The sequence below is a fragment of the Salvelinus namaycush genome, chromosome 37, assembly GCF_016432855.1.
Source record: "Salvelinus namaycush isolate Seneca chromosome 37, SaNama_1.0, whole genome shotgun sequence".
In the NCBI taxonomy this organism is placed as follows: domain Eukaryota; kingdom Metazoa; phylum Chordata; class Actinopteri; order Salmoniformes; family Salmonidae; genus Salvelinus; species Salvelinus namaycush.
Genome location: NC_052343.1, coordinates 5,992,895 through 6,017,604, shown reverse-complemented (window position 1 = coordinate 6,017,604; position 24,710 = coordinate 5,992,895). Strand labels below are relative to the sequence as shown.

General features: G+C 43.7%; 2 protein-coding genes across 2 annotated transcripts; both read right to left on the bottom strand.

The window, feature by feature from the left end:
* Nucleotides 1-1,963: 1,963 nt before the first annotated feature.
* LOC120031584 (PILR alpha-associated neural protein-like) lies at nt 1,964-5,436 on the bottom strand. Its single transcript, XM_038977393.1, has 3 exons — nt 5,088-5,436; nt 4,389-4,467; nt 1,964-2,111 (listed from the first exon to the last, which is right to left on the bottom strand). Exons 1-3 carry the CDS (start codon nt 5,434-5,436, stop codon nt 1,964-1,966), a joined length of 576 nt encoding a protein of 191 aa, XP_038833321.1.
* Nucleotides 5,437-7,248: 1,812 nt separating this feature from the next.
* Nucleotides 7,249-23,057, bottom strand: LOC120031583 (vegetative incompatibility protein HET-E-1-like). Its single transcript, XM_038977392.1, is given in 12 exon segments — nt 7,249-7,337; nt 9,439-9,526; nt 10,421-10,581; nt 10,770-10,886; nt 11,013-11,232; nt 12,515-12,555; nt 12,558-12,593; nt 13,135-13,223; nt 13,381-13,471; nt 14,694-14,825; nt 15,099-15,212; nt 23,039-23,057. Coding segments are annotated over 12 exon segments (1,197 nt in total).
* Nucleotides 23,058-24,710: the final 1,653 nt, after the last annotated feature.

Genomic DNA, 24,710 nt, shown 5'->3' with positions numbered 1-24,710 from the left:
AAAACCTGGGAATTTTGGGGAAATTACAGAATTTCACAACCCTATATAGAGCAGTAATATATAAACCCTGCTCATCCCCATGCTCCAGAGACAAGATAACACACTCACAAATGCACAACAGAGAGTGGCGGCAAAGAAGCAAGAAAATTAAAGGAACAAACGAAGAATACAGTTTAGGGAATAAAAAAAACACCCAGAAAACACATTGCGAATGTGGAAGCTGCAGTGGGCCTATTTGCATTCCAAGCTTCCAAGCGGGAGTAAACAGCGATTTTTGGACCGTGTCGTGTTAAGTACATTGGCGGCTGGCGACAACATTGCCAACCAGCTTTGTGAAATACCCCCTTCAGTCCGAGGAAACGGGAATGTTTTTAACCCTTCACCAGCTAGCTGAACACCTATATTTCAGTTTCAGATAACACACATATTTCACTTTCAACCAAGTTTCAATAACCAAGTCCACTATTTCATCATAGTTCAAAGTTCAGCTACACAAGATAGCTGTATGAAATATTCCAAATAGCCCCATATAGCTATGCGGTTTTGGCACCGGCGGGACTAAAACGTTCTATTGATACCTAACACTGTTTGCTTGTGAATTAGTCAAAGCAGATCAAGCGGAGGGACCTGTGCGTGTGTTGCTGCTACAGCCTGGGGCAGTACAGACAACGGAATATAAAACAGAGCGGAAGGTTTGGTCAGTCTACAGTGACACAGAGCCATAGAAAAGTGGAGAAAAGAGGCGCAGGAGGATGGCAGCAGGAAGGAAGGGGTGAGATTGGGCTTTTCTCCTTCGGGAGGAAGGGATGGAGGGAAGAAGAGGTTTTGCCATGGCTGGATACCTGCTTTCCTGATTTTCATTTTCACAGTCAAAGATAAATAGAAGACCACGGTGGGCACACCCTCTGGCTTTGTTGATGTTCTCCGTCGCATCCCGTAGGAATGTGTATCAAATCGAAAACGTTCGCCTTAGAGGTTCACCACGGGGATCCTGACGGAGAGAGAGAGAGAGAGAGAGAGAGAGAGAGAGAGAGAGAGAGAGAGAGAGAGAGAGAGAGAGAGAGAGAGAGAGAAAGAGATGATATCGTATGTGTCAAACTAGAGTAAGGGGAATAGAGAAAGAGAGAGAGCGAGATGAGAATATATATGCCGAACTAGAAGAAGGGGAATAGAGAGGGCAGAGGACAAGGGTTAAGGGACAGGAGAAGGGTAGAACTGGAAAAGGGGAGGAGGAGAGGGAAAAGAGAACAGAATACGTTATTAGTATTATATAACACTAGAGTAGGGAGAATTTGGAGTAGGTGAAAGAAAAGTACGAAAATGAGAGTAGGGGAACGAAAGAGAGAGAAGTAGAACTGGAGCAGGGTGGGGGGAGAAAGAGGAAGGGAGGGGATAGAAAGGACGAGATGGAGAGGAGAAACGAGGAGTCCAATTATCCTGATTGAAATTAACTTTAAATCCCCGGCTATAAAAGCATAATTTCATGGATTGTGCGCTCACTGCTTCCAGAGCTGTGTGACTCATAGGAGAGGAAGTTCTAAAACACACATACATCTCACATCCATAACACTTCAGGCATGTGTACTCCACAGAGACTAACACTATCGCCTAATTATGCACATATACCATTATTATGCTCGTACACCATACAGGGAGAGGCACCAAGCACTCCTTGACACATCATCCACTCACTGACAAACAAACACACACATGCATCCACGCATGCAGACATTCGCAGACATAAACTGATTCAGACACAAAAGTGCTCACACACACACACACACACACACACACACACACACACACACACACACACACACACACACACACACACACACACACACACACACACACACACACACACACACACACACACACACACAAATCAATGTACTAACAACTCCACACAAATACACACACAAACACTCTCCCTCTCTCTCCAGCGAGCTGGTGAGGCGACTCATTACCTCTCCCTGTCGGTAAAGGAGGGAGTGCCGCGCAGCGTCTGCCGGCTGTCCTCCAGAGCCAGGGAACGAGGGAGGGCGAGAGAGGGGGGGGGGGCCACGCCACGGGAAAGCGGGGGTGGGTGCTGGGAACAGCTGCGGTCGTAACTGGCAGAGAGAGAGAGAGACGGAGAGCGAGGCTGAGTGAGAGGAAAAGAGGGAATGACAGAGCCATTTAGCAGCGGCGAACACATTACACCGCCTCTGAGAGAGAGTTAATGCACTCATTTGACTCGTTAAAGCACTATCAGACGAGAGGGAGAAGAGGAGAGAGGATGCGAGAAAGGGAGGGCGGGAAAGAAAGAGTGTGGTGGTCGAGGTTGAAATAGCGGGTAGAGAGAGCGAGAGAGAGAGAGAAAGAAAGAGGGTAAAGAGGTGAAGGAAACAGAGGGTGTGAGAGAGAGGGTAAAGAGAAAGGGGGAATGAAAAGAGAGAAAGAGGGAGAGATGAAACGAGAGAGCAAGAGAAAGGGGATACAGGGCTGATGTGGGGAAACATTATTCCAATTACGTGTATGAGTTATGATGATGTTGGCACAGTGAGAGTCACAGGTAGAGTATACACACAGCTCTTCAGAGCACTCACACACAACAAAGCCTTTTTCACAGTCACACTGTAGATCACAGACACGCAGTTCCAGTCAGGCAAACTATCCACATATGTATGTATACGCGCTCACACACACACACACGCACACACACACGCACGCACACACGCACGCACGCACGCACGCACGCACGCACGCACGCACGCACGCACGCACGCACGCACGCACGCACGTACGTACGCACGCACGCACGCACGCACACACACACACACACACACACACACACACACACACACACACACACACACACACACACACACACACACACACACACACACACACACACACACACGTTATTCACCAAGAATCCCACCGGATGGTGAAACATTCTCCAACATCAATTGCTTTTCCCATTATCAATCAATAGAATTCTATTCAATTCTATACTGTCTCTCCTCTATTCAATCCCCCACTTTTACCCGTCAAACACCTATTGAATTCCCACTGTAACCCGCCTTCCATTCCGCACCACAATTCACCCCCTAGGTATATTAACAGTCATACTGAAACTGCAACCTAAGCCCACACATACACAACACAGAGAGAGATACTGCTGCTCCAATTAACACTTGTTTTTCAGCACACACACTGTAAAGCCAGCGCACACACTTTCAACCAGCCTACAGTGGAGGTTAATTAAGTTAGCTAAACACAGAAACATTTAGAGCAGGTTTCAGAGAGAGAGAGGGCGAGAGAGAGAGAGAGAGAGAGAGAGAGAGAGAGAGAGAGGGAGAGAAAGAGAGAGAGAGAGAGAGAGAGAGAGAGAGAGAGAGAGAGAGAGAGAGAGAGAGAGAGAGAGAGAGAGAGAGAGAGAGAGAGAGAGAGAGAGAGAGAGAGAGAGAGAGAAAGAAAGAAAGAAAGAAAGAAAGAAAGAAAGAAAGAAATAAAAGAGAGAGTGAGAGGGAGCAACAGAGGGAGATGGGGCTTATCGTGTATCGGCATACAGTGAGCAGAGGGATTACTTGAGGATCTGGAGCTCGCCTGGGCAGCGCTGGGAGTGATAGGAGACTGGGGAAGAAGATAAGAACGCTATGTGACGATCAAGGATCAACCAGAACCCAGTATTACTGAAAGGCGATGAAGCTAAATTAAAGTAAAGGATGAGGAATGGGGTTGAGAAAGAGAGAGAGAGAAAGAGAACGAGAGAGAAAGAGAGAGAGGGGGGGGGGGGGGAAAAGAGAGAGGGGAGACAGGAACGAGGGAGAGAAATGAAGAGTGACAGAAGGTAAGTAACAGAGCAGGGGAAAGAGCAGCAGAGGGCAAGACAGTGAAAGAGATTGAGAGACCGATGGGAGAACAGGAGGAGTGAAGTAGTGAGAGAGCAGGTGGAAAGAAGAGACCTCCATTGTCAAATAACTGAAGCGATTGGCACGAGCCCTGCTCTACATTCCAGAGATCAGAGTTCTCATTTCATGTTAGAGTATGCACAACACACACCCAGCTGATTTTATAGGTGAACGGTACATCAAACATCATGTGAAAACAAAAGAGAAAACCCACAAACTGTTTAGATGGTACCGGCATGTAGCAACACAGTGTCATGGATATCAAGACCTCGAGTGGTTGAAATTGCGCCACTTTAAACCTCTGAAAGCCTTTAAACATTGGGAAGGTATTTTCATCCGCTATCTAGATCCGACTTTAACCATTCCCACGTTCAAACAAATAACACCGTTGAAGTTCCCTGATGTACATTAAAAAAAAATGTATCAGAGAAGGGGTAGAAAGAGAAAGAAAGGAGGTGGGGGGGGGATGGGGGAAAGAGAGAGGATTCTTACCAGAGTTTGACCGTTATGATGACAGCAGTCAGGATGAGCAGAGAGGAGATGGTCACTGTGACGTAGAACTGAGGGTCCACTGGAGGACACACACACAGAGGAGTTACCTTTCACATGGTTGGAAATCAGAACAACTAGAAGGAACAATCAAATCAGCACAACAGAAGGCAACCAGGGTCATGTGCATTAGAGCATGCAACGGAGAACGCTTTGAAATGTTTTGCAACCGAAAACAAAAATGAGCGTTTCTTATTGGACAAGTCCAGGTAGACCGTCCCTGTTTCGGTACTTTTTCTTCCGTTTGGTGCCTTATGAATATAACCCAGGTTAACTGCAATGATGTAAGAAAAAAACACAACTCTGCTTTTAGAGAGTTACCATACTGTCAGTAAAGCAACTCAAAAGAGAATGAGCCGATGAAGTCATCCATTCCATCGCTTGGTGTGTGATGTCACCCATTTCCTTTTTGTGTGTTTTTGTGAGTTCAGAAAGCTCTATGAACCATTCTCCATCACCAAGACACAGCCATCCATCCACACAAAGCCAGCCCAGCGGGAATTTACCGCTGTTACTCCCTGAAGTTTCTCCCTGATGCCCCCAGAGTTCTTCTGATGTCTTTATTCCAAAACACTCTGTTCTCATGCCCACCAACACAAATCGTATTTTTTTTTTTTTTTTACTTATTTCTACGGTGCCCACCTTCCTCAGGCTCTCTCTCCTCCGCCTCACTTCCTCCATCCTCCACTCCCTCTGCGTCCGGGGCCTCCAGCAGGTCCAAGGGCTCCTGGGGCAAAGCGCTGCCCGGTGCACTCTGATGATGCGGCCAGGCCTCGGCGGTTGTCGTGGGGACTTCATGGCCATGGTGGTGCAGGTCCGCTTCCTGGCTGGACAGGATGTGATGCGTCTCGTCCTCCAGGGCTAGTGTGGGGCCCCAGTCCACGGACCAAATAGGGGTCGGTGTGACCTGTCCTGGGACGGACAGCTGGGCCGAGAGGGCCTCCACCTTCCCCTCGCCCTCGTCGTCACGGTTACAGGTTGAGGGTCGCATCACCGCGGCAACCATGAGGAAGAAAAGGCAGCGGAGGGTGGTCAGTCGTTTGACAGGAGAGATGGAGCTGAGAAAGAGAGAGAGAGAGAGAGAGAGAGAGAGAGAGAGAGAGAGAGAGAGAGAGAGAGAGAGAGAGAGAGAAGGAGAGAGAGAGAGAGAGAGAGAGAGAGAGAGAGAGAGAGAGAGAGAGAGAGAGAGAGAGAGAGAGAGAGAGAGAGAGAGAGAGAGAGAGAGAGAGAAGGAAGGAAGGAAGGAAGGAAGTAGAGAGAGAGAGAGAGAAAAGAAGAGAGAGACAGTGGCAGAAATAAAGAGAAGCAGAAAGAGGTGGGAGAGAAAAGGAGGGAGACAGAACGCGAATTAGAGCACGATTAACATTACAAATGCATTGTCCACTGTCTAACTGGACTCCTCATGTAACATGCATACAACCAGAGGGTCTGACTCTGTGTCTGTCTTAACATCTGCTCACTCTCTCCATCTTACCATCTCTCCATCGCTTCGTTCTGTTCACTGAGCCCCCAATCCTCCGATCATCTCTCTCTCTGGGAGGAAAGAAAAAAAAGAAAAGAGAGGAAGAGCGAAAGAGAGAGAGAGAGAGAGAGACAGGGAGAGACAGAGAAAGAGACAGAGAGAGAGACAGAGAGAGAGGGGAGGGGGGGTTCACTTCTCTTCTGACACTGACTGTTATTGAAAACGTAAACAGACACTCATAGGCAGTACAGGAATACACACACATCTCTCTGTCTCTCTCTCGGTCCTGGCTGTCCAAAAATCAGAGCTTAATTATGCCACATGCTAATACAGTTGGCACATCAGACTTGCACGCACACACCTGTGCACAAAACATTCCTCATAGGCACGCATGTAGCCAACATCCCATATGCTGCTACTTTTAGCTCGAGAAAGATTGACTTCATATCAACTACCACTGTCACTCAGTCAAACACAGACAGGAACACACGCACTATCGCTCTCTCTCTCTCACACACACACACACACACCAGCAGACAACTCACTGTCACACCAGCACGCATACCACATTCACTCAGACAGATACCAGTGAACATGCCTACCTCTGGCTGAAGAGAGAGGGAATGAGCGAGACAGTGAGAAAGGGGGAGATATAGAGAGCGAGTCGGAAAAGGCATTGGTTGCCTTAGCGACAGAGACATGTAGAGTCAGAGAGAGCGAGTGGAGGAGGACGGAGGGAGACTGTAGGAAAGATATTGAAATGCTTATTACGCTTTCAACTCGTTCAATTAAATGGACAGCAAAAAAAAAAAAAGATGAAACGCATTTGAGGACGGAAATAACGAAGATACAGAAAATTACATGAATACTCTCATTTTGGGAGCAGAGGAAAACATTTACTCTGTTATGTTTCGATAAAACTGAGACGAGCCAGAGAGTGGCGAGACAGAGAGGTGGAGGAAAATGAATATACATTAATTTACACAAGGACAGGTTGAGTGGGGTGATGAACAGAATAACTCGTGTTCATAATAAATGAGGTGACACCACAATGTGAAGGAGAAATATTTGGAGGCAGGAAGGTCACAGTATGACAGCTTTATTGCATACACGAAACAACAACATTTACATAGAAAATTATCTGTCTCTCGCTCGCACTCACTCCCTCTCCGTATGCTCTCCTTCCACCTCCGCCACTCTCAATCTGTCACACTTCACTCCCCCCTCTCTCTCTCCTTCTCCTCTGTCCCCCTCACTCCCTTCCTCTCGCCTTCATTGCTCTTCATGCTGTGAGGCGCAGCGTCTTGGGCTTGGTGGTGGCGGGTGGCGTGAAACTGGCTCTCACTGGAGAACACAGCGAAGCCCCGACGTTGAGCCCGACTCTGATGCATCTTGGGATGTGCAGTCCTCTTCTTTGTCATCATCGTAATCTACAGTAACGTGGGGAGTCATAGTTAAACGTGTGTCAAACGGTGGACGAATAATGGATTTGTGATTGATATAGATATACAATGATATAGATAATTAGGAATACAGTAGGAACCTGTTGATAGGGATTATTTCCTTAGAGAACAGCAACAGCTAACAATGGACCAAAACGATCCTTTTTCAGTTCATGCTCTTTTAATAAGTGTGTTCTATGTTTTCTATTTCTGTGTGTTTGGCCGGGTGTGGTTCTCAATCAGAGGCAGCTGTCTATCGTTGTCTCTGATTGAGAACCATACTTAGGTAGCCTTTTCCCACCTGTGTTTTGTGGGTAGTTGTTTTTGGTTTTGTGTTGCTGCACCTGACAGGACTGTTTCGTTTTCGTTCATTCTCTTTTGTTATTTTGTTTAGTGTTCTGTTTTAATAAATTAACATGAACACTTACCACGCTGCGCTTTGGTCCGATGACTCCTCATCTTCAGACGACGAACGTTACATCAGTTTTTCACAATTCCTGACATTTAATCCTAGTAAAAACTCCCTGATTTAGGCCAGTTAGGATCACCACTTTATTTTAAGAATGTGAAATGTCAGAATAATAGTAGAGAGAATGATTTACTTCAGCTCTTATTTATTTCATCACATTCCCAGTGGGTCAGAAGTTTACATACACTCAATCAGTATTTGGTAGCATTGCCTTTAAATTGTTTAACTAGGGTCAAATGTTTCGGGTAGCCTTCCACAAGCTTCTCACAATAAGTTGGGTGAATTTTGGCCCATTCCTCCTGACAGAGCTGGTGTAACTGAGTCAGGTTTGTAGGCCTCCTTGCTCGCACATGCTTTTTCAGTTCTGCCCACAAATTTTCTATAGGATTGAGGTCAGGGCTTTGTGATGGCCACTCCAATACCTTGACTTTGTTGTCCTTAAGCCATTTTGCCACAACTTTGGAAGTATGCTTGGGGTCATTGTCCACTTGGAAGACCCATTTGCGACCAAGCTTTAACTTCCTGACTGATGTCTTGAGATGTTGCTTCAATATATCCACACAATTTTCCATCCTCATGATATCATCTATTTTGTGAAGTGCACCAGTCCCTCCTGGAGCAAAGCACCCCCACAACATGATGCTGCCACCCCTGTGCTTCACGGTTGGGATAGTGTTCTTCGGCTTGCAAACCGCCCCCTTTTTCCTCCAAACATAACGATGGTCATTATGGGCAAACAGTTTTTGTTTCATCAGACCAGATAATTTTTCCAAAAAGTATAATCTTTGTCCCCATGTGCAGTTGCAAACCGTAGTCTGGCTTTTTTATTGCGGTTTTGGAGCAGTGGCATCTTCCTTGCTGAGCGGCCTTTCAGGTTATGTCGATCTAGGACTCGTTTTACTGTGGAGATAGATACTTTTGTACCTGTTTCCTCCAGCATCTTCACAAGGTCTGGGATTGATTTGGACTTTTCGCACCAAAGTACGTTCATCTCTAGGAGACAGAACACGTCTCTTTCCTGAGCAGTATGACGGCTGTGTGGTTCCATGGTGTTTATACTTGCGTACTACTGTTTGTACAAATGAATGTGGTACCTTCAGGCATTTGGAAATTGCTCCCAAGGATGAACCAGACTCGTGGAGGTCTACAATTTTTTTTCTGAGGTCTTGGCTGATTTCTTTTGATTTTCCCATGATGTCAAGCAAAGAGGCACTGAGTTTGAAGGTAGGCCTTGAAATACATCCACAGGTACACCTCCAATTGACTCAAATTATGTCAATTAGCCGATCGGAAGCTTCTAAAGCCATGACATCATTTTCGGGAATTTTCCAAGCTGTTTAAAGGCACAGTCAATTTAGTGTATGTAGACTTCTGACCCACTGGAATTGTGATACAGTGAATTTATAATCCGTTTGTAAACAATTGTTGGAAAATGACTTGTGTCATGCACAAAGAAGATGTCCTAACCGACTTGCCAAAACTATAGTTTGTTAACAAGAAATTTGTGGAGTGGTCGAAAAATTTGTTTTAATGACTCCAACCTAAGTGTATGTAAACTTCCGACTTCAACTGTATATTACTTGTGCGTGTGTTTCAGCCCGCTGTCACCCCACTCCTCACCACCACTGTCCTCCTCAGAATCTCCCTCTGATTCCATCAGGGAGGCGTCCAATCGATTGTCTCGCTTCGTTGTGACATCACCCCTGTGACAACATCACCATTATAAACTGGGTGGGTTGAGCCCTGAATGCTGATTGGCTGACAGACCGTGTACCACGGGTATGGCAAAACATTTATTTTTTACTGCTCTTATGACGTTGGTAACCAGTTTAAAATAGCAACACGGCAACTCTGGGTTTGTGGAATATGGCCCATATACCACAGCTAAGGGCTGTGTACAGGCACTCCACGTTGTGTCGTGCATAAGAACAGCCCTTAGCCGTGGTATATTGGCCATATACCACACCCCCTCATGCCTTATTGCTCAAATTGACACTGACAGTCCATATTGTTCTTGTTATATTGTTGCATATATATTACTGTTTATTAATATTCTTTAAACTGTGGCCTGGGGTGGTCTAATGATTAGCACCACCCCCTCAGCACAAATATGGAATTGAATTGCTTTGATAATTAAAAGTGTCAGGCTGCTAGAGACAACCAGAGACAACATTGCATACATAAAAAATGATGGAGGATTAAAACAGGATAAAGCCCGAAGGCGTATTTCCATTGTGGTACTACTTGTGGTACTCATGTCAGTAGCCTGTACGCATGGGATCAAATCCCAGTTCCATTGCTACTTCGGAAGAAACTCTCTTCTCTCTTCCCTGTTATTCTACACTGTCCTACATGTTAAACAAACCAACAAAAAAAACACACAAAAAAGAAGGGAGACCCCTCTCTTTTACAAAAACTACAAATAAATATTATTCAACTGACATTGGTTTAGTGTAAAGTACATGAAGAAGTGAGGATAGGGACACATGAGTAATAGTGAACTTTTTGTCAGGTGCACCCATAAAGAAGTTATATTAAACTGCAAATCATTAAATCATCAGTTCAGTATTCATTCATCTAGATGAGTACCGACAGAAAGGTGCTTCCCGGAGCTAGGGAGCTGCTCCCACACCGTAAGGGCACGACCCCCGGTGACCCAGCGGTGACCCCCACGGCCCGTGAGCAATGCCGCAAAGCAGACGATTCTCTGAGCATCCGCACAGGTCAGCGAGGCCAGGTACTGGCACAGAGGTAGAGAGAACACTGGGAGAGATGGAAGGAGAAAAGGAGGGAGAGAGAGAGAGAGAGGGGAAGGAGAGAAGTAGAGAAAAAAGTTGATGAAAACCAAAATAGATTTAGGGAACGATGCATTCTACGAACAGCGTGGGTCTATAGGTTGGCAATTGTACCATAATATTGAGGGAACAACCAGTTGTGTTAGCTTTACTCACAGTTCAAGGTGCTTTCCCCATCCGCCAAATCGTAGCATGAGCCAATGAGGAGTGTCTGATGTACACAATCTGTTACTCCAGCGAAGCTGCTGTGATTGGTTAGCCTGGACACGGTGCCTGTGGTGATTGGACAGCAGAACGGTAAACATCAGATAGTACACAGATCTGTAAGGTCTAGCACAGTACCGTATTAAACTGGCTCTTCTATATAGTGCACGCACGCACACACACACTGCTTCTCACCTATCCTCCAGTTGAGGATCCCGAGGTTGGCTCTGCCGTAGGCAACGGAGAGCCTGTCACCACGGGGACAGAGGGCCAAACGACCTCCCTGACTCCCGCAGCCCGTTACCGTTGCGTCCCAAGGATGTAACAGCTGCAGGGGGTCGCGGTTGGTGCAGAGCCCCTCCCACACAGACACCCCACCCTCTGCTGAGCTGCTGAACACCAGGGGACCCTGGGACTGCAGAGGATAGATAGGGGGCAGTTGTCATGGAGACAGAATGCAGTGGCTGAATACAATGCATGGATACGGTGTGTGTGTGTGTGTGTGTGTGTGTGTGTGTGTGTGTGTGTGTGTGTGTGTGTGTGTGTGTGTGTGTGTGTGTGTGTGTGTGTGTGTGTGTGTGTGTGTGTGTGTGTATGTGTGTGTGTGTGTGCATGTATGTGTCTGTGCGTGCATGCATGCTTGTGTGTGTGTGCGTGGTTTCACATGGTTTTGCATGATTAATGAACAAATGTGGGGATGGTGCTTTCACTGCTTTGGCCTAACTGTGTTGAGCCTGTAACACTAAATAAATGTAAGTCTTAAAGGCCCAGGGCAGTCAAAAAATTGATTTTCTTGTGTTTTATATATTTCCAGACTATGATGTTGGAATAATAATGTGAAATTGCTCAAATTATGATAATGCCCTTATATTGCTGTTTGAAAAGGTCGCCAAGAATGTCAGCCTGTTTTGGTGGGATGGTGACAAATTAGTTAATAGACCAATAAGAAAGACAGTTCCAAATCTCTCTAGTTTTCCCCTCCCCACTCAGACCACTCCCAGACAGAATTGTCTCTTTGCTAAGAAGCAATTTTTGTTTCTATTTGACCATTTTAATTGAAAACAATCACAGCAAGGTACTTAATTGTTACCAAGAAATTATTTGATATTGAGATAAACCAGCTGCATTGGACCTTTAAACTATGTATTTTAACAGCTTACGCCCCCAAGGGACCTTACAAAGTATTTTAGCCAAACATGTATAAACCATTTCTGATCCTCTATCCTAGCAAATATAATGCATTTGTATTTGAAGGTAAGGAAGAACGAGGAAAAGAGCACCGAATACTCGTTTGAACTTCATTGGAATCTATATATCTTCTTAATCATTTATTTTAAATAATAATTTATTTCCACACTGCCTACAAGTGTGTAGCCTATAAGGAGAACAAGATATGTGTTCCTTCAGGCAGCATTTTTGTTTCTGCCTCAGCCAATTTATTTGGCGTGACAACAACTACTACGTTGGCTAAAACACACACACAGATCTGGCAACGGTGTGGAAATATTTCAGCAAGGCCTTGATGAAAACACAAGTTCATGTTCATTGGGGCGCACAACAGAAAACAAAAATGTTTGTTTGTTATTGGACCAGTTTCAGTCCATTTTCTTCCCGTTTGAACACAACCATAGTTATAGAAGCACTATAGCTTAAAAGCATAGAATGTGACACTATTGGACCTCGATAATGGCAGCCACCTGTAGGGAGGTCACAGCCTCCTCATTTGCGTTGATTGATTGACAGTTGTCCAGCTCCCGGCCTGAACTTTACCCCCATCTGCAGACAGACAGAGAGAGAGGGGGGTGAAGGGAGGAGGAGTGAGAGAGAGAGAGCGAGATGGAGGGAAAGAGAGAGAGAGACGAAGTACGGGAAAAGAAAGAGGGGAGGGATGGTAAAGAGCAAGAGAGAGAGAGAGAGAGAGTCAGGGAGAGAAAGAGAGGTTAACTAGGCCTGACAGTTGCTGGCAGACATTACTCATGGTTTGCATAAATACCTGTGAGCCTGAGTCTCCTCACTTGTCTGCCTCTATCAGTCTGACCACACTTACTGTCTACTGCAGGGTTAGGCAACCCTGGTCCCGGAGGGCCGCAGGCACTTCATGTTTTTGATTTAACCAACCTGGAAGACCAGGTGTGTTGAATTTAGGCGATCACTGAACTGATCAATTAGCTCAGTTGGTCAGGTGTGGTGCCCAATTGGAACAGAATCCTGCAGTACCTGCGGCACCCCAGGAACAGGGTTGTCTACCCCTGGTCTACCGAGTACACACACACATCACACACACACATCCCCCCACAGAAACTGCATCCACACAAACCTGATCCAGTGATGATGTAGCCATCGCCTTCAGGCACGAAGCAGAGAGCAGTCACAACGTTAAAGGTATAGATGGACTTTACACACTGGCTTGGACGGAGAGAGGGGAACACTGATTTAATTGTCCACAACACAATTACGTAGGCACATGCAAACACGTAGGCACACACACACACAGACACACACAAGCACTCACCCAGACAAAGCTGTAGGGCTCAGACTGTGTGTGTGTGTGTGTGTAGTGAACTCACCAGTACTTAAGGCCCAGTTCCTCACACAGCAGTCTGCTGAGCCACTCAGGAGGAACCTCTCCTTGTCTCCCGGAGACAGATCCTTGGCTAGAGAAAGAGACAGAGACAGAGAGAGAGAGATTGACAGTAGGGGGAAAGGAGGGAAAGAGGGGAAGAGACAAGGGGGTGTTGAACGGAAGATTGAGATGGAGAGAAATGTGGGGGAGGGAATAATAATAATTTTATTTGTTATCATTGTACAGTTCATAGTCATTATGCATATAATTATCATCCATGTTGTTGATTTAATATGATATGCTTCCGAGTTCTCGTCTTGGCAATGTAAGCCTGAGCAAAAAAACCTGGAGAGAGTGAGATAGAGATACGGAGAGGGGGAGCGTGGGAGGAGAGACGGAAAGGGCAAAGAAGTTCAAGTAGTGGAACGATCCCTCCTTCAGTCAGAATGAGAGTAACCCAGAGTGTCTGCTGCTAGTTCTCTCCGTGGATTTGACCTGATGAACTAAAACTATAATTACACTGCCTGAAATCAGGATGCCTGACTGAGAATAAGGGTGTGTGTGTGTGTGTGTGTGTGTGTGTGTGTGTGTGTGTGTGTGTGTGTGTGTGTGTGTGTGTGTGTGTGTGTGTGTGTGTGTGTTGTGTGTGTGTGTGTGTGTGTGTGTGTGTGTGTGTGTGTGTGTGTGTGTGTGTGTGTGTGTGTGTGTGTGTGTGTGTGTGTGTGTGTACATGTTTTACATGTGTTACGTGTTGCCCAGCAACAGCCCCAAAACATCACTGCTCTAGAGGAGATCTGCATGGAGGAATGGGCCAAAATACCAACAACAGTGTGTGAAAACCTTGCGAAGACTTACAGAAAACGTTTGACCTCTGTCATTGCCAACAAAGGGTATATAACATAGTATTGAGATAAACTTTTGTTATTGACCAAATACTTATTTTCCACCATAATTTGCAAATAAATTCATAAAAAATCCTACAATGTGATTTTCTGGATTTTTTTTCTCATTTTGTCTGTCATAGTTGAAGTGTACCTATGATGAAAATTACAGGCCTCTCTCATCTTTTTAAGTGGGAGAACTTGCACAATTGGTGGCTGACTAAATACTTTTTTGCCCCACTGTATATACCTAGACCTACAAAACCCCTGGATATACAAAAACCCTAGACAAGACAAAACTAGCATACACACCCTAGTCACACTCTGACCTAACCAAAATAATAAAGAAAACATAGATAACTAAGGTCAGGGCGTGACAGTGTGTGTGTGTGTGTGCGCGTGCTCATGTGTGTGTGTGTGTCCATTCCCTACCTAGTCTCCTACAGTATTCAGGCGGAGGGGCAGACAGACAGGTGACTCCACCAGTGTGACCTCCGAGATTCCACTGCTCTGTTGCCGTAGGAACGGGCCACAACTTTACTGTTGTGTCTCGACTGAGAGAGAGAGCAATAGAGAGAGAGAGAGATGGCGAGAACAACGGAGAGCGATGAAATGAGTGTGAGAGAGAGAGAGACAGAGAGAGACCGCGAGAGTGAGAGCAGACAAGGTTCAAGTGGCTCAATAACACTCTGTTCAGGCGAGAATGGCTCTCAGTGGTAGGAGGAGACAATTAGCATGTCAGAGTTACAGAGAGAGGAGGAGGGAGAAAGAAAGAAATTCATGGAATTATATTATCCACAGTTATGAGATCTATTATTTAATTGGAGAATGACTCACTCACCAGGTTGTCGACGGTAACCACACAGGTGATGATGTCACTGTGACCCTCCATCGACCTCAAGCGAAACTTGGCTCTCTCCCATGATGCTTTGAGAGATGTAAACTCGGCATCTGAAAAAAAAGGGACCCATCATAATCACTATGAACCCAAGTCTTGGGTGAACTTTTTTTACAGAGGGACAAATTCAGACTTGTACGCCTTTCCTATGCACTTCTCAGTAGTTGGTATTCAGATGTGTGTGCATAACGGGCTTTGTGCAGGTGCGTAACAGGCTTTATAGGTTTGGTTCCTTTGCGTGCGCTGAATCAATTTAAATCAACCGCTGAAAATCCTTCCACTTGATGGCTGACAGATTTCCCCTGGAGTTTTCATCCAATAGGGGTTTCAGTACATTTATATAAAGCCATCCCTTTAAATTTGGTGTACCTTTAATTAGAATTTAGTCGACAGACTCACTAGAATATATTGAGAGAACTGTTCAGAATATTAGGGATCAATTAAAGAAAGCCATGTAAGTACATACGTATTTATCTGCTTTTTAGCACCACTTGGTCAATTTAAAAACACTCTGATCTTTTTAGAGTTAGGAAAGCATTTATGAATAATTAAAAAAAACAGGTTTGGAGAGCCTTTACGCAAAAAAATATATTGGTGAATCAAAAATACTGTTGTTTGATTCATCCTGAACGTTGCCATATTCAATGAATCAATCCATGAAATATTGAAAGGTGAGAAAAGTGTACAATAGGGGTTGAATAGTAGTCCTATCAATCTACCCTAATAATCCTCACTAATCATGGAACTGTGATGAGAACAGTCCAGCTGTCGTGAACAGTGCGCCAGTCTCCAGGTTCAACCTGCTACATGTACTGTATGTATGGTCTACAGTTCATAATGGTTCCAATAGGCTACATGTCCCAAATGATTGCACAACTTGTAATACGTTAGCCCGATGTGATCCACTATTGCTAGCGATCCTCAGGAACAACCACACGAATGTGACAGAGGAAAGAAAGGTGAACTAACTGTGTAATGGAATGATGCAAAATGTAAGGAGAGTGACAGTTATAGTGATAGTTATAAAGGTAAGGAAACTAACACTAGTGATAGTTATAAATGTAAGGAAACTAACACTAGTCATAGTTATAAATGTAAGGAAACTAACACTAGTGATAGTTATAAATGTAAGGAAACCAACACTAGTGATAGTTATAAATGTAAGGAAACTAACACTAGTGACAGTTATAAATGTAAGGAAACTAACACTAGTGACAGTCATAAATGTAAGGAAACTAACACTAAAGTGACAGTTATAAATGTAAGGAAACTAACACTGTGACAGTCATAAATGTAAGGAAACTAACACTAAAGTGACAGCTATAAATGTAAGGAAACTAACACTAGTGACAGTCATAAATGTAAGGAAACTAACACTAAAGTGACAGCTATAAATGTAAGGAAACTAACACTAAAGTGACAGTTATAAATGTAAGGAAACTAACACTAAAGTGACAGCTATAAATGTAAGGAAACTAACACTAAAGTGACAGTTATAAATGTAAGGAAACTAACACTAAAGTGACAGCTATAAATGTAAGGAAACTAACACTAAAGTGACAGTTATAAATGTAAGGAAACTAACACTAGTGACAGTTATAAATGTAAGGAAACTAACACTAGTGACAGTTATAAATGTAAGGAAACTAACACTAGTGACAGTTATAAATGTGAGGAAACTAACACTAGTGACAGTTATAAATGTAAGGAAACTAACACTAGTGACAGTTATAAATGTAAGGAAACTAACACTAAAGTTATAAATGTAAGGAAACTAACACTAGTGACAGTTATAAATGTAAGGAAACTAACACTAAAGTGATAGTTATAAATGTAAGGAAACTAACACTAAAGTGACAGCTATAAATGTAAGGAAACTAACACTAAAGTGACAGTTATAAATGTAAGGAAACTAACACTAGTGACAGTCATAAATGTAAGGAAGTTAACACTAAAGTGACAGTTATAAATATAAGGAAACTAACACTAGTGACAGTTATAAATGTAAGGAAACTAACACTAAAGTGACAGTTATAAATGTAAGGAAACTAACACTAGTGACAGTTATAAATGTAAGGAAACTAACACTAAAGTGACAGTTATAAATGTAAGGAAACTAACACTAAAGTGACAGTTATAAATGTAAGGAAACTAACACTAGTGACAGTTATAAATGTAAGGAAACTAACACTAGTGACAGTTATAAATGTATGTGGGTATAACTGACAGTGGCTACCAATATTGGCTAATATTTAACATGATACAAATTATAAAACATACAGTCAAAAGTCTGTTTATATAATTAAAACATTCTAGGAACCATAAATCAACTCTCTAGGTTTGGCTCTGTACACTAATTTTCGCATGGCTACAGAAGCCTATAGTGTAATGCCCGGGGTGTAGTGGAGGAAGGAGTCAGACGCAGGAGACAGAGAGTTCAGAGTAGCGTTCTAATTTAATACCACAAACAGGTGAACACAACGCCACTCTAAAATGAATGCTCCACCGCATAAACGAGAACACGAAATACCATGAGAACACGTACACGAACCGTGACACACAAGCACGTACAACCTGTACACAAAACAATCCCGCACACCCAGCAGGCCGGGCTGCTGGGTAATAAAGCCCCATTAATCACCCTAACCACAAACAGGTGTAACCACTAAACAAAAAAGGAGGGGGAGGAAAAGTCAGTAGCAGCTAGTAGGCCGGTGACGACGACCGCCGAGCGCCACCCGAACAGGAAGGGGAGCCACCTTCGGTAGGAGTCGCTACATATAGTTTGTCTCCAAATGTCATTCTTGCAAGTTACAAGGCTAAAATTGTATAAACATCACTGTGGGAAAGTTGATATGTTGATATGCTTTAGTTTGCTGCCATATGACAGGTTTCACATTTGTCTCCAGCGATCATAAGTCAAAATAGATCTGAAACAATTGTCAGTAATATTTACAATCCCCTTATCTAAGCGGCTGTAACGGTTGTCGTCTGGAGGAGAAGAAGAGGACCAAGGTGCAGCGTGGTAATTGTTCATCTTGTTTAATGAAGGTGAACACTCAAAATACAAAAACAACAAATGTGAAAAACCGAAACAGTACTGTCTGGTGCAGACACACAAAGACAGAAAACAACCACCCACAAAACCCAACACAAAACAGGCTACCTAAATATGGTTCCCAATCAGAGACAATGACAAACACCTGCCTCTGATTGAGAACCATATCAGGCCAAACACAGAAATAGAAAAACATAGATAAACAAACATAGACTGCCCACCCCAACTCACGCCCTGACCATACTAAATAAAGACAAAAACAAAGGAAATAAAGGTCAGAACGTAACAGCGGCTTACTTTACCTATCTCTTATCAATAGCTCTTATCAATTTGTAAATTACAGTGCATGGAGAATGGTGTTATATCTATCAGAAAAAATAACAAATACGTTGTTCCACTTGGAACCGACAGGTTGCATCAACCTTATTCATTGTTTCATCGCACGTAAAGGCGGTGGCATTATGAGCGAATGAAGTCAAAATAGACACTGATCTAGGATCCGTTTTGCCTTTAAGGGGGCTCCTGAGTGGCGCAGCGGCCTAAGGCACTGCATCTCAGTCTAAGAGGCGTCACTACAGTCCCTGGTTCAAATCCAGGCTGTATTCTGTTTTTTGGAAACAGACAGATCAGTCTTGTGTTCAGTAGGCACAAAGCAGAAGAAAACAGTCTGAAACAGGTAGGTACGATCTGAACTTATGAAATGGTTGTTTTGGTTTGTCGTTGTGAAGCGTTTTGCTTCAGTGTGCCTACAGTGGACCCTAATGAACACAACCCAGGTGGGAAGGACAGATCGAAACGTAAACTTTTTGTGATATGATTTCTGGGAGCCTACCAAGCTGTTACCATATTTCGATTCCTTCAATCACAGTACATTTGTGAGATACCAATGAGTGTGAGAATGTGTCTACATAATCTAACAAACCCTAGTTGAAAGATAACCCAGCCTTCCTGGTTTTCCTTGGGGCTTGTGTCGGTCACAGCTAGACAGGAGCTCTGACTGCTCTCCCCCTGCTCCTGTCTCTCTCCGTCCTCCCGTCTCCTCCTTTCTTCCTGTTTCTCCCCTTTTTACCGTCTCCTTCTGACTGCCTGTCTTCTTCTGTCGGCCCTGCTTCTCCCTTGGGGATCTTGGTAGGAGAGGGGCTGTGCGACGGAAGAGCCTCAGAGGTGGCTTCACTGTGCCCGAGCAAAAAAAGAAAACACACCAAATACCAAGAGTGAATTGACAGTGCAGTCACATTCAGGAAAACATCACGTGCACAGACATACAGGACAGTACATAGGCTAAGCCATAGACACACACGCAAGCTTACAAACAATGTAGTATAATCTCAGAGTGCATAAATATACATTTGTAGCCATGGCGTGGAAGACAGATTGATGTTGTCGTTGTTTAACGTTGATTAACGGATTATCACTATCATGTCTTTATACTACTTTGTGATAATGACATTTCCCCTGGTATTCCCTTGGTATTTCAAAGCCCTGGGAGAGTGTGCCCGGTCGTGACTGTGTGGAAGGAATCCCTAAGTGATGGCTACATGACGTACTATCCCCTCTACTACTCCCATACATTAGGATGCCTTGAAAGAAAGACTGGCTGACTTTGACCTATGTCGGCTAGACTCAAGCCAGATCAAAGCATCAAAGTGAATGTTACAGCTTGTGAACAGGGATGTTAATCTCCCCTATCGCCCTCTAGCTCTCCCTCCCTCTCTCTCTCTTTCCTTGCACTTTTTCATCTCCTCATGTTTTCCTTCTCCCACAATCCCCGGAGTTTGCTGGGGGCCAGAAAGCTGCAGCAGAAGTTCAGCCAATCTGGTGCGGAGCTCCGCCTTCCTGGAGATCTGAAGATGGGGAAGGGGGGGGTTGGGCTTAGATTTGTTTGAACATCATTTAGGTTAATAATAACATGCATGACCGTAGAAATCTGGGTACGTCTCAATAGTCTAACGTCGCCCCTCCTTCATCCGGACTGATCTGAGAAGAGATGGACTGATAAAAGACAGTGAGTAGACATCCATCCATTATAGTACTGTCACCGATCCTATGTGTTTCCAGATCAGAGTTGATGAAGGAAAGGAGACAAAATGACCACTGTAGACCATTGATATGTGCCTCCCAACAATTTGTATAAACCCTGAATGACTGACAGGGGGCGCTGTATTGAAGCCACCGCGAAGCCATCTTGGCACTCCTCAATTGTAAAAGTATATTTTGGAAGCTACAGAAATGTATTTATTAATGTCTACATTCGTTTCTGACACGATTATTCTATTACAGGCACCTTAATGTATACTTTAAAATTATATTATGTGAGCTATGTTTAATAAAAATAAAAGATCTACAAAGTATATTTTTTTGCGAGTACTAATGTTACTGTCCCCACTACAACAACAAAAATACTTAAATACATGTCACTTTGTCCTAGAAATATTGAATTGAAATACTGTAGAATTCCATTCATTTCTATGAAGGTCTCCTGCTATGGAGTGCCAATATGGCCGACCGGTGGCTTCAAAGCCTCTCATAGCATCAGCAATACAGGGTTTATAAACGCAACCCCCCCCCCCCCCCCCCCCCCTTTACATGGTGATTCATTGCCAAAGCCCCTATGACAATGACACTCAATCAAGATTAGAAAGGCGTGATACATTTCGACACAAGAGAAGGGTATCGTGTTATGCTTACATTTGGTATATTCAATTAGTGCCAGTGTAGATGAGGTTGATCTAAAACCACATATAAAACCACATCTAAAACCACATCTAAAACCACATCTAAAACCACATCTAAAGCCACATCTAAAACCACATCTAAAACTCGGCCAAAGCCTAATGAGAACGCAAGTTGTTTACCACTATATTTGTAAAGATTATGATCAGGCGAGCCAATTCTCTATCTCACTTGGGTGAAATGATTTAATGATCAGCTGTTCAGTCTCGGTGTGCTCCAGCTAGGTTGGCCTCAATTGAACCCACTCACGATCGAGAGTGTAATAATGTCAAATGTAACCTGCAAGAATGGTATTGGGGGATTAAGGTGCTCCATCAAGATCTCTCGTGGGAGCGAGTACAGTCATATCCGGGAGTATTAGTACCAAGGGAAATCTATTCAGGATTGTGGAATAAGCACCGGTGCGCTCACGACACGACTGATATTAAAACTACGGATGAAGATGAGAAGTGAAGTCGTGTTCTGTGCCTTAACTCTTTCTTCTGGAGTGAGAGATTGTGAAATGTGGATCTCCAGATGCTCAATCTGTCTCAGTTTCTTCTGGGGCTCTCTCACCGCCCCCATCTGAAACCCCTATTCTACAAGCACCAACATCTGTTCCTGATTATTCTGTGTACAATGTTTCACGATGCTTGTGGGTCATGCAACATTTATTTTTTAAGTGTTTCTACCGTGTTTCACTAATTTGCTGTCCTCTCTCTGTACAGTCAATTGTTTCCATAGACGTGTCTCATCGCTGATGGCAACAATGGTAGATAGCAGAGGTGTGGACTCGAGTCACATGACTTGGACTCGAGTCAGACTCGAGTCACAAATATGATGACTTGCAACTCGACTTTGACTTTAACACCAATGACTCGTGACTTGACTTGGACGTGAGCCTTATGACTCGACCTGACTTGATACCCTCCCCAAGCCCAAATGTTAAAAATTATGCTATTAAAAAAAGGTGTGCAGCGCATCAACTCTTCATTTAACGGATTACAGTTTGAATCGGACAGCGGCCAATCAAATTGGGCATGGCAGTGCAGAGGAACGTCGGCGGGTAAATTCAGATGGAGCCCTTGGAAAGATGATACCCAAAATTATTATTTTCGGATATAAAGACAACGCTGTATCAACAAAAAACAGATTGCAACTTGCAAAATTAGAAAATTAGACGGAGGCGCAACAATTTCCAACTTCGTTCGACATTTGAAGCTGCACAAAGAACGGTAAGTCGTGGCTAATATAGCCGACAGCTATCCATCACACGAGGTTGTGTGTTTATGAGTGTGTGTAACTTGTTTCATGAGTTTCTTTTTGCTGGTTTGTGATGTCTGTAGCCTGTATTGTTATGTGCGATCCTCCCTGCTTGCCTAGATTAGACTTGCAGATTGACTCGCCACCACGCTGTTTGGAGCTGGAAAAGATCAAATGAGCACATTTGTGGCAGAGTGCCTCCTAGAATGGTTGTGTACTCTTCCTAACCTGCTGATTACGGCGAGTGCTTGAACCTCTGATTGTGTTTATGCTTCACACAAATCCCACCCTCCCCCTCTCTGCTGTCCTCCGCAGTTTTGCGCTTTCTCCATTGATAATGAATGAAGAACGGCGGCTTATTTCATCTGAGGCACCGCATTCAGATACAGTTTTCCAGATAGAAATGCAATATATAGATCTGTACTCGATTCTCTATTCTACACGGCAAAGGCTGTTGTAGGTGATGTATTTCTATGCAACCACCCCACCCCACACGACCCGACCCAACCTACCACGCCTCTCCCGCTGTCACAGAGAGAGAGAGAGAGAGAGAGGGGGGGGGGGGGGCTCTTTCTCATGGCTACCCATGTATTTCCATGGAAATATAACATTTATTTGGAATGTAATAAAAATATAGATATTCTTAAAAGCATTCATGATTTGCGTAAATGTAATATACTATTACTCTTGTTAAAAATATGAAATGGTATTACATTTGGTGAAGAGCACATTATGACTTGTTAAGGACTCGAAACTCAAAGTTTAGGACTTGAGACTTGACTTGATACTTGATGGTCTTGACTTGGGACTTGACTTGGGACTTGAGTGCTAAGACTTGAGACTTACTTGTGACTTGTAATGACATGGTCCCACCTCTGGTAGATAGCCTGTTTGAGGGGATACATTTGAGCAAGGATCTGTGCAGATACGCTAATCTTCATCACATAATGAGTAGTTGTTTTACCCAAGATGATTTCTGTAGATTAGTGATTATGCGCAGTCCGACTGCAATGTTGTAGATCTCAAACAAGCACAGGCGCTTTATTAACTTCTCTGGTCTTCCGGATGGTTACAGACATTGCTCTGATTTACAGTGACACCAGGTGGAATGGAGAGGAACTTAATTTACTAAATCCAAATATCAAGGCAGCGTTTCATTCAAATAAATGTGCTCCCTCATTTCTACCCTCGTTCACTTCTCCCCTCCAGTGACTGTTTTGATAAGATTTAATTTCTGTGCCAATGTGTGCCTTTTGTTCTAGCCTAATAGTGTTTGGTGTTATAACTTAATCATTATTTATATTCAGTGTATGAGAATGGGACTTGGTCTTCAATAATTCAGTTTGTGAGATAAAATATTTAAATAGCCATTTAATTCAATAACAAATAAGTGCTCAATCATAACACCAATATGCCCCATTTGTTATAATTAGTTGTTATAACTTCCATAGTAAACATGATTTCCTCGGCATACACATCACTGACAAACTGAAATGGTCCACCCACACAGACAGCGTGGTGAAGAAGGCACAACAGCACCTCTTCAAACTCAGGAAGCTGAAGAAATTTGTCTTGTCACCAAAAACACTCACAAACTTTTACAGATGCACAATCGAGAGCATCCTGTCGGGCTGTATCACTGCCTGGTACGGCAACTGCTCCGCCCACAACCGCAAGGCTCTCCAGTGGGTAGTGAGGTCTGCACAACGCATCACCGGGTGCACACTGCCTGCCCTCCAGGACACCTACACCACCGATGTCACAGGAAGGCCAAAAAGATCATCAAGGACAACAACCACCCGAGCCACTGCCTGTTCACCCCGCTATCATCCAGAAAGCGAGGTCAGTACAGGTGCACAAAGCTAGGACCGAGAGACTGAAAAACAGCTTCTATCTCAAGGCCATCAGACTGTTAAACAGCCACCACTGCCATCACATTGAGTGGCTGCTGCCAACATACTGACTCAAATCTCTAGCCACTTTAATAATTAAAAATCGGATGTAATAAATGTATCACTCGCCACTTTAAACAATGCCACTTTATATAATGTTTACATACCCTACATTACTCATCTCATATGTATATACTGTACTCTATACCATCTACTGCATCTTGCCTATGCCGTTCGGCCATCGCTCATCCATATATTTATATGTACATATTATTATTCATTCCTTTACACTCGTGTGTGTGTGTATAAGGTAGTTATTGTGAAATTGATAGGTTACTTGTTAGATATTACTGCACGGTCGGAACTAGAAGCACAAGCATTTTCACTACACTGTGTACAGTGCCTATAAAATTCTACAACCCCCTTGGATTTCTTCACATTTTATGGTGTTACAAAGTAGGATTAAAATAGATTTAGACTAATTGTCCTTTTTGGCAACTATCTACATGAAATACTCTATAATATCCAAGTGGAAGAAAAAGGTGATATATTTTTTTAAACGAATGAAAAATAAAACTCTACTATACCTTGATGAGATAAGTATTCAACCCCCTGAGTCAATACAT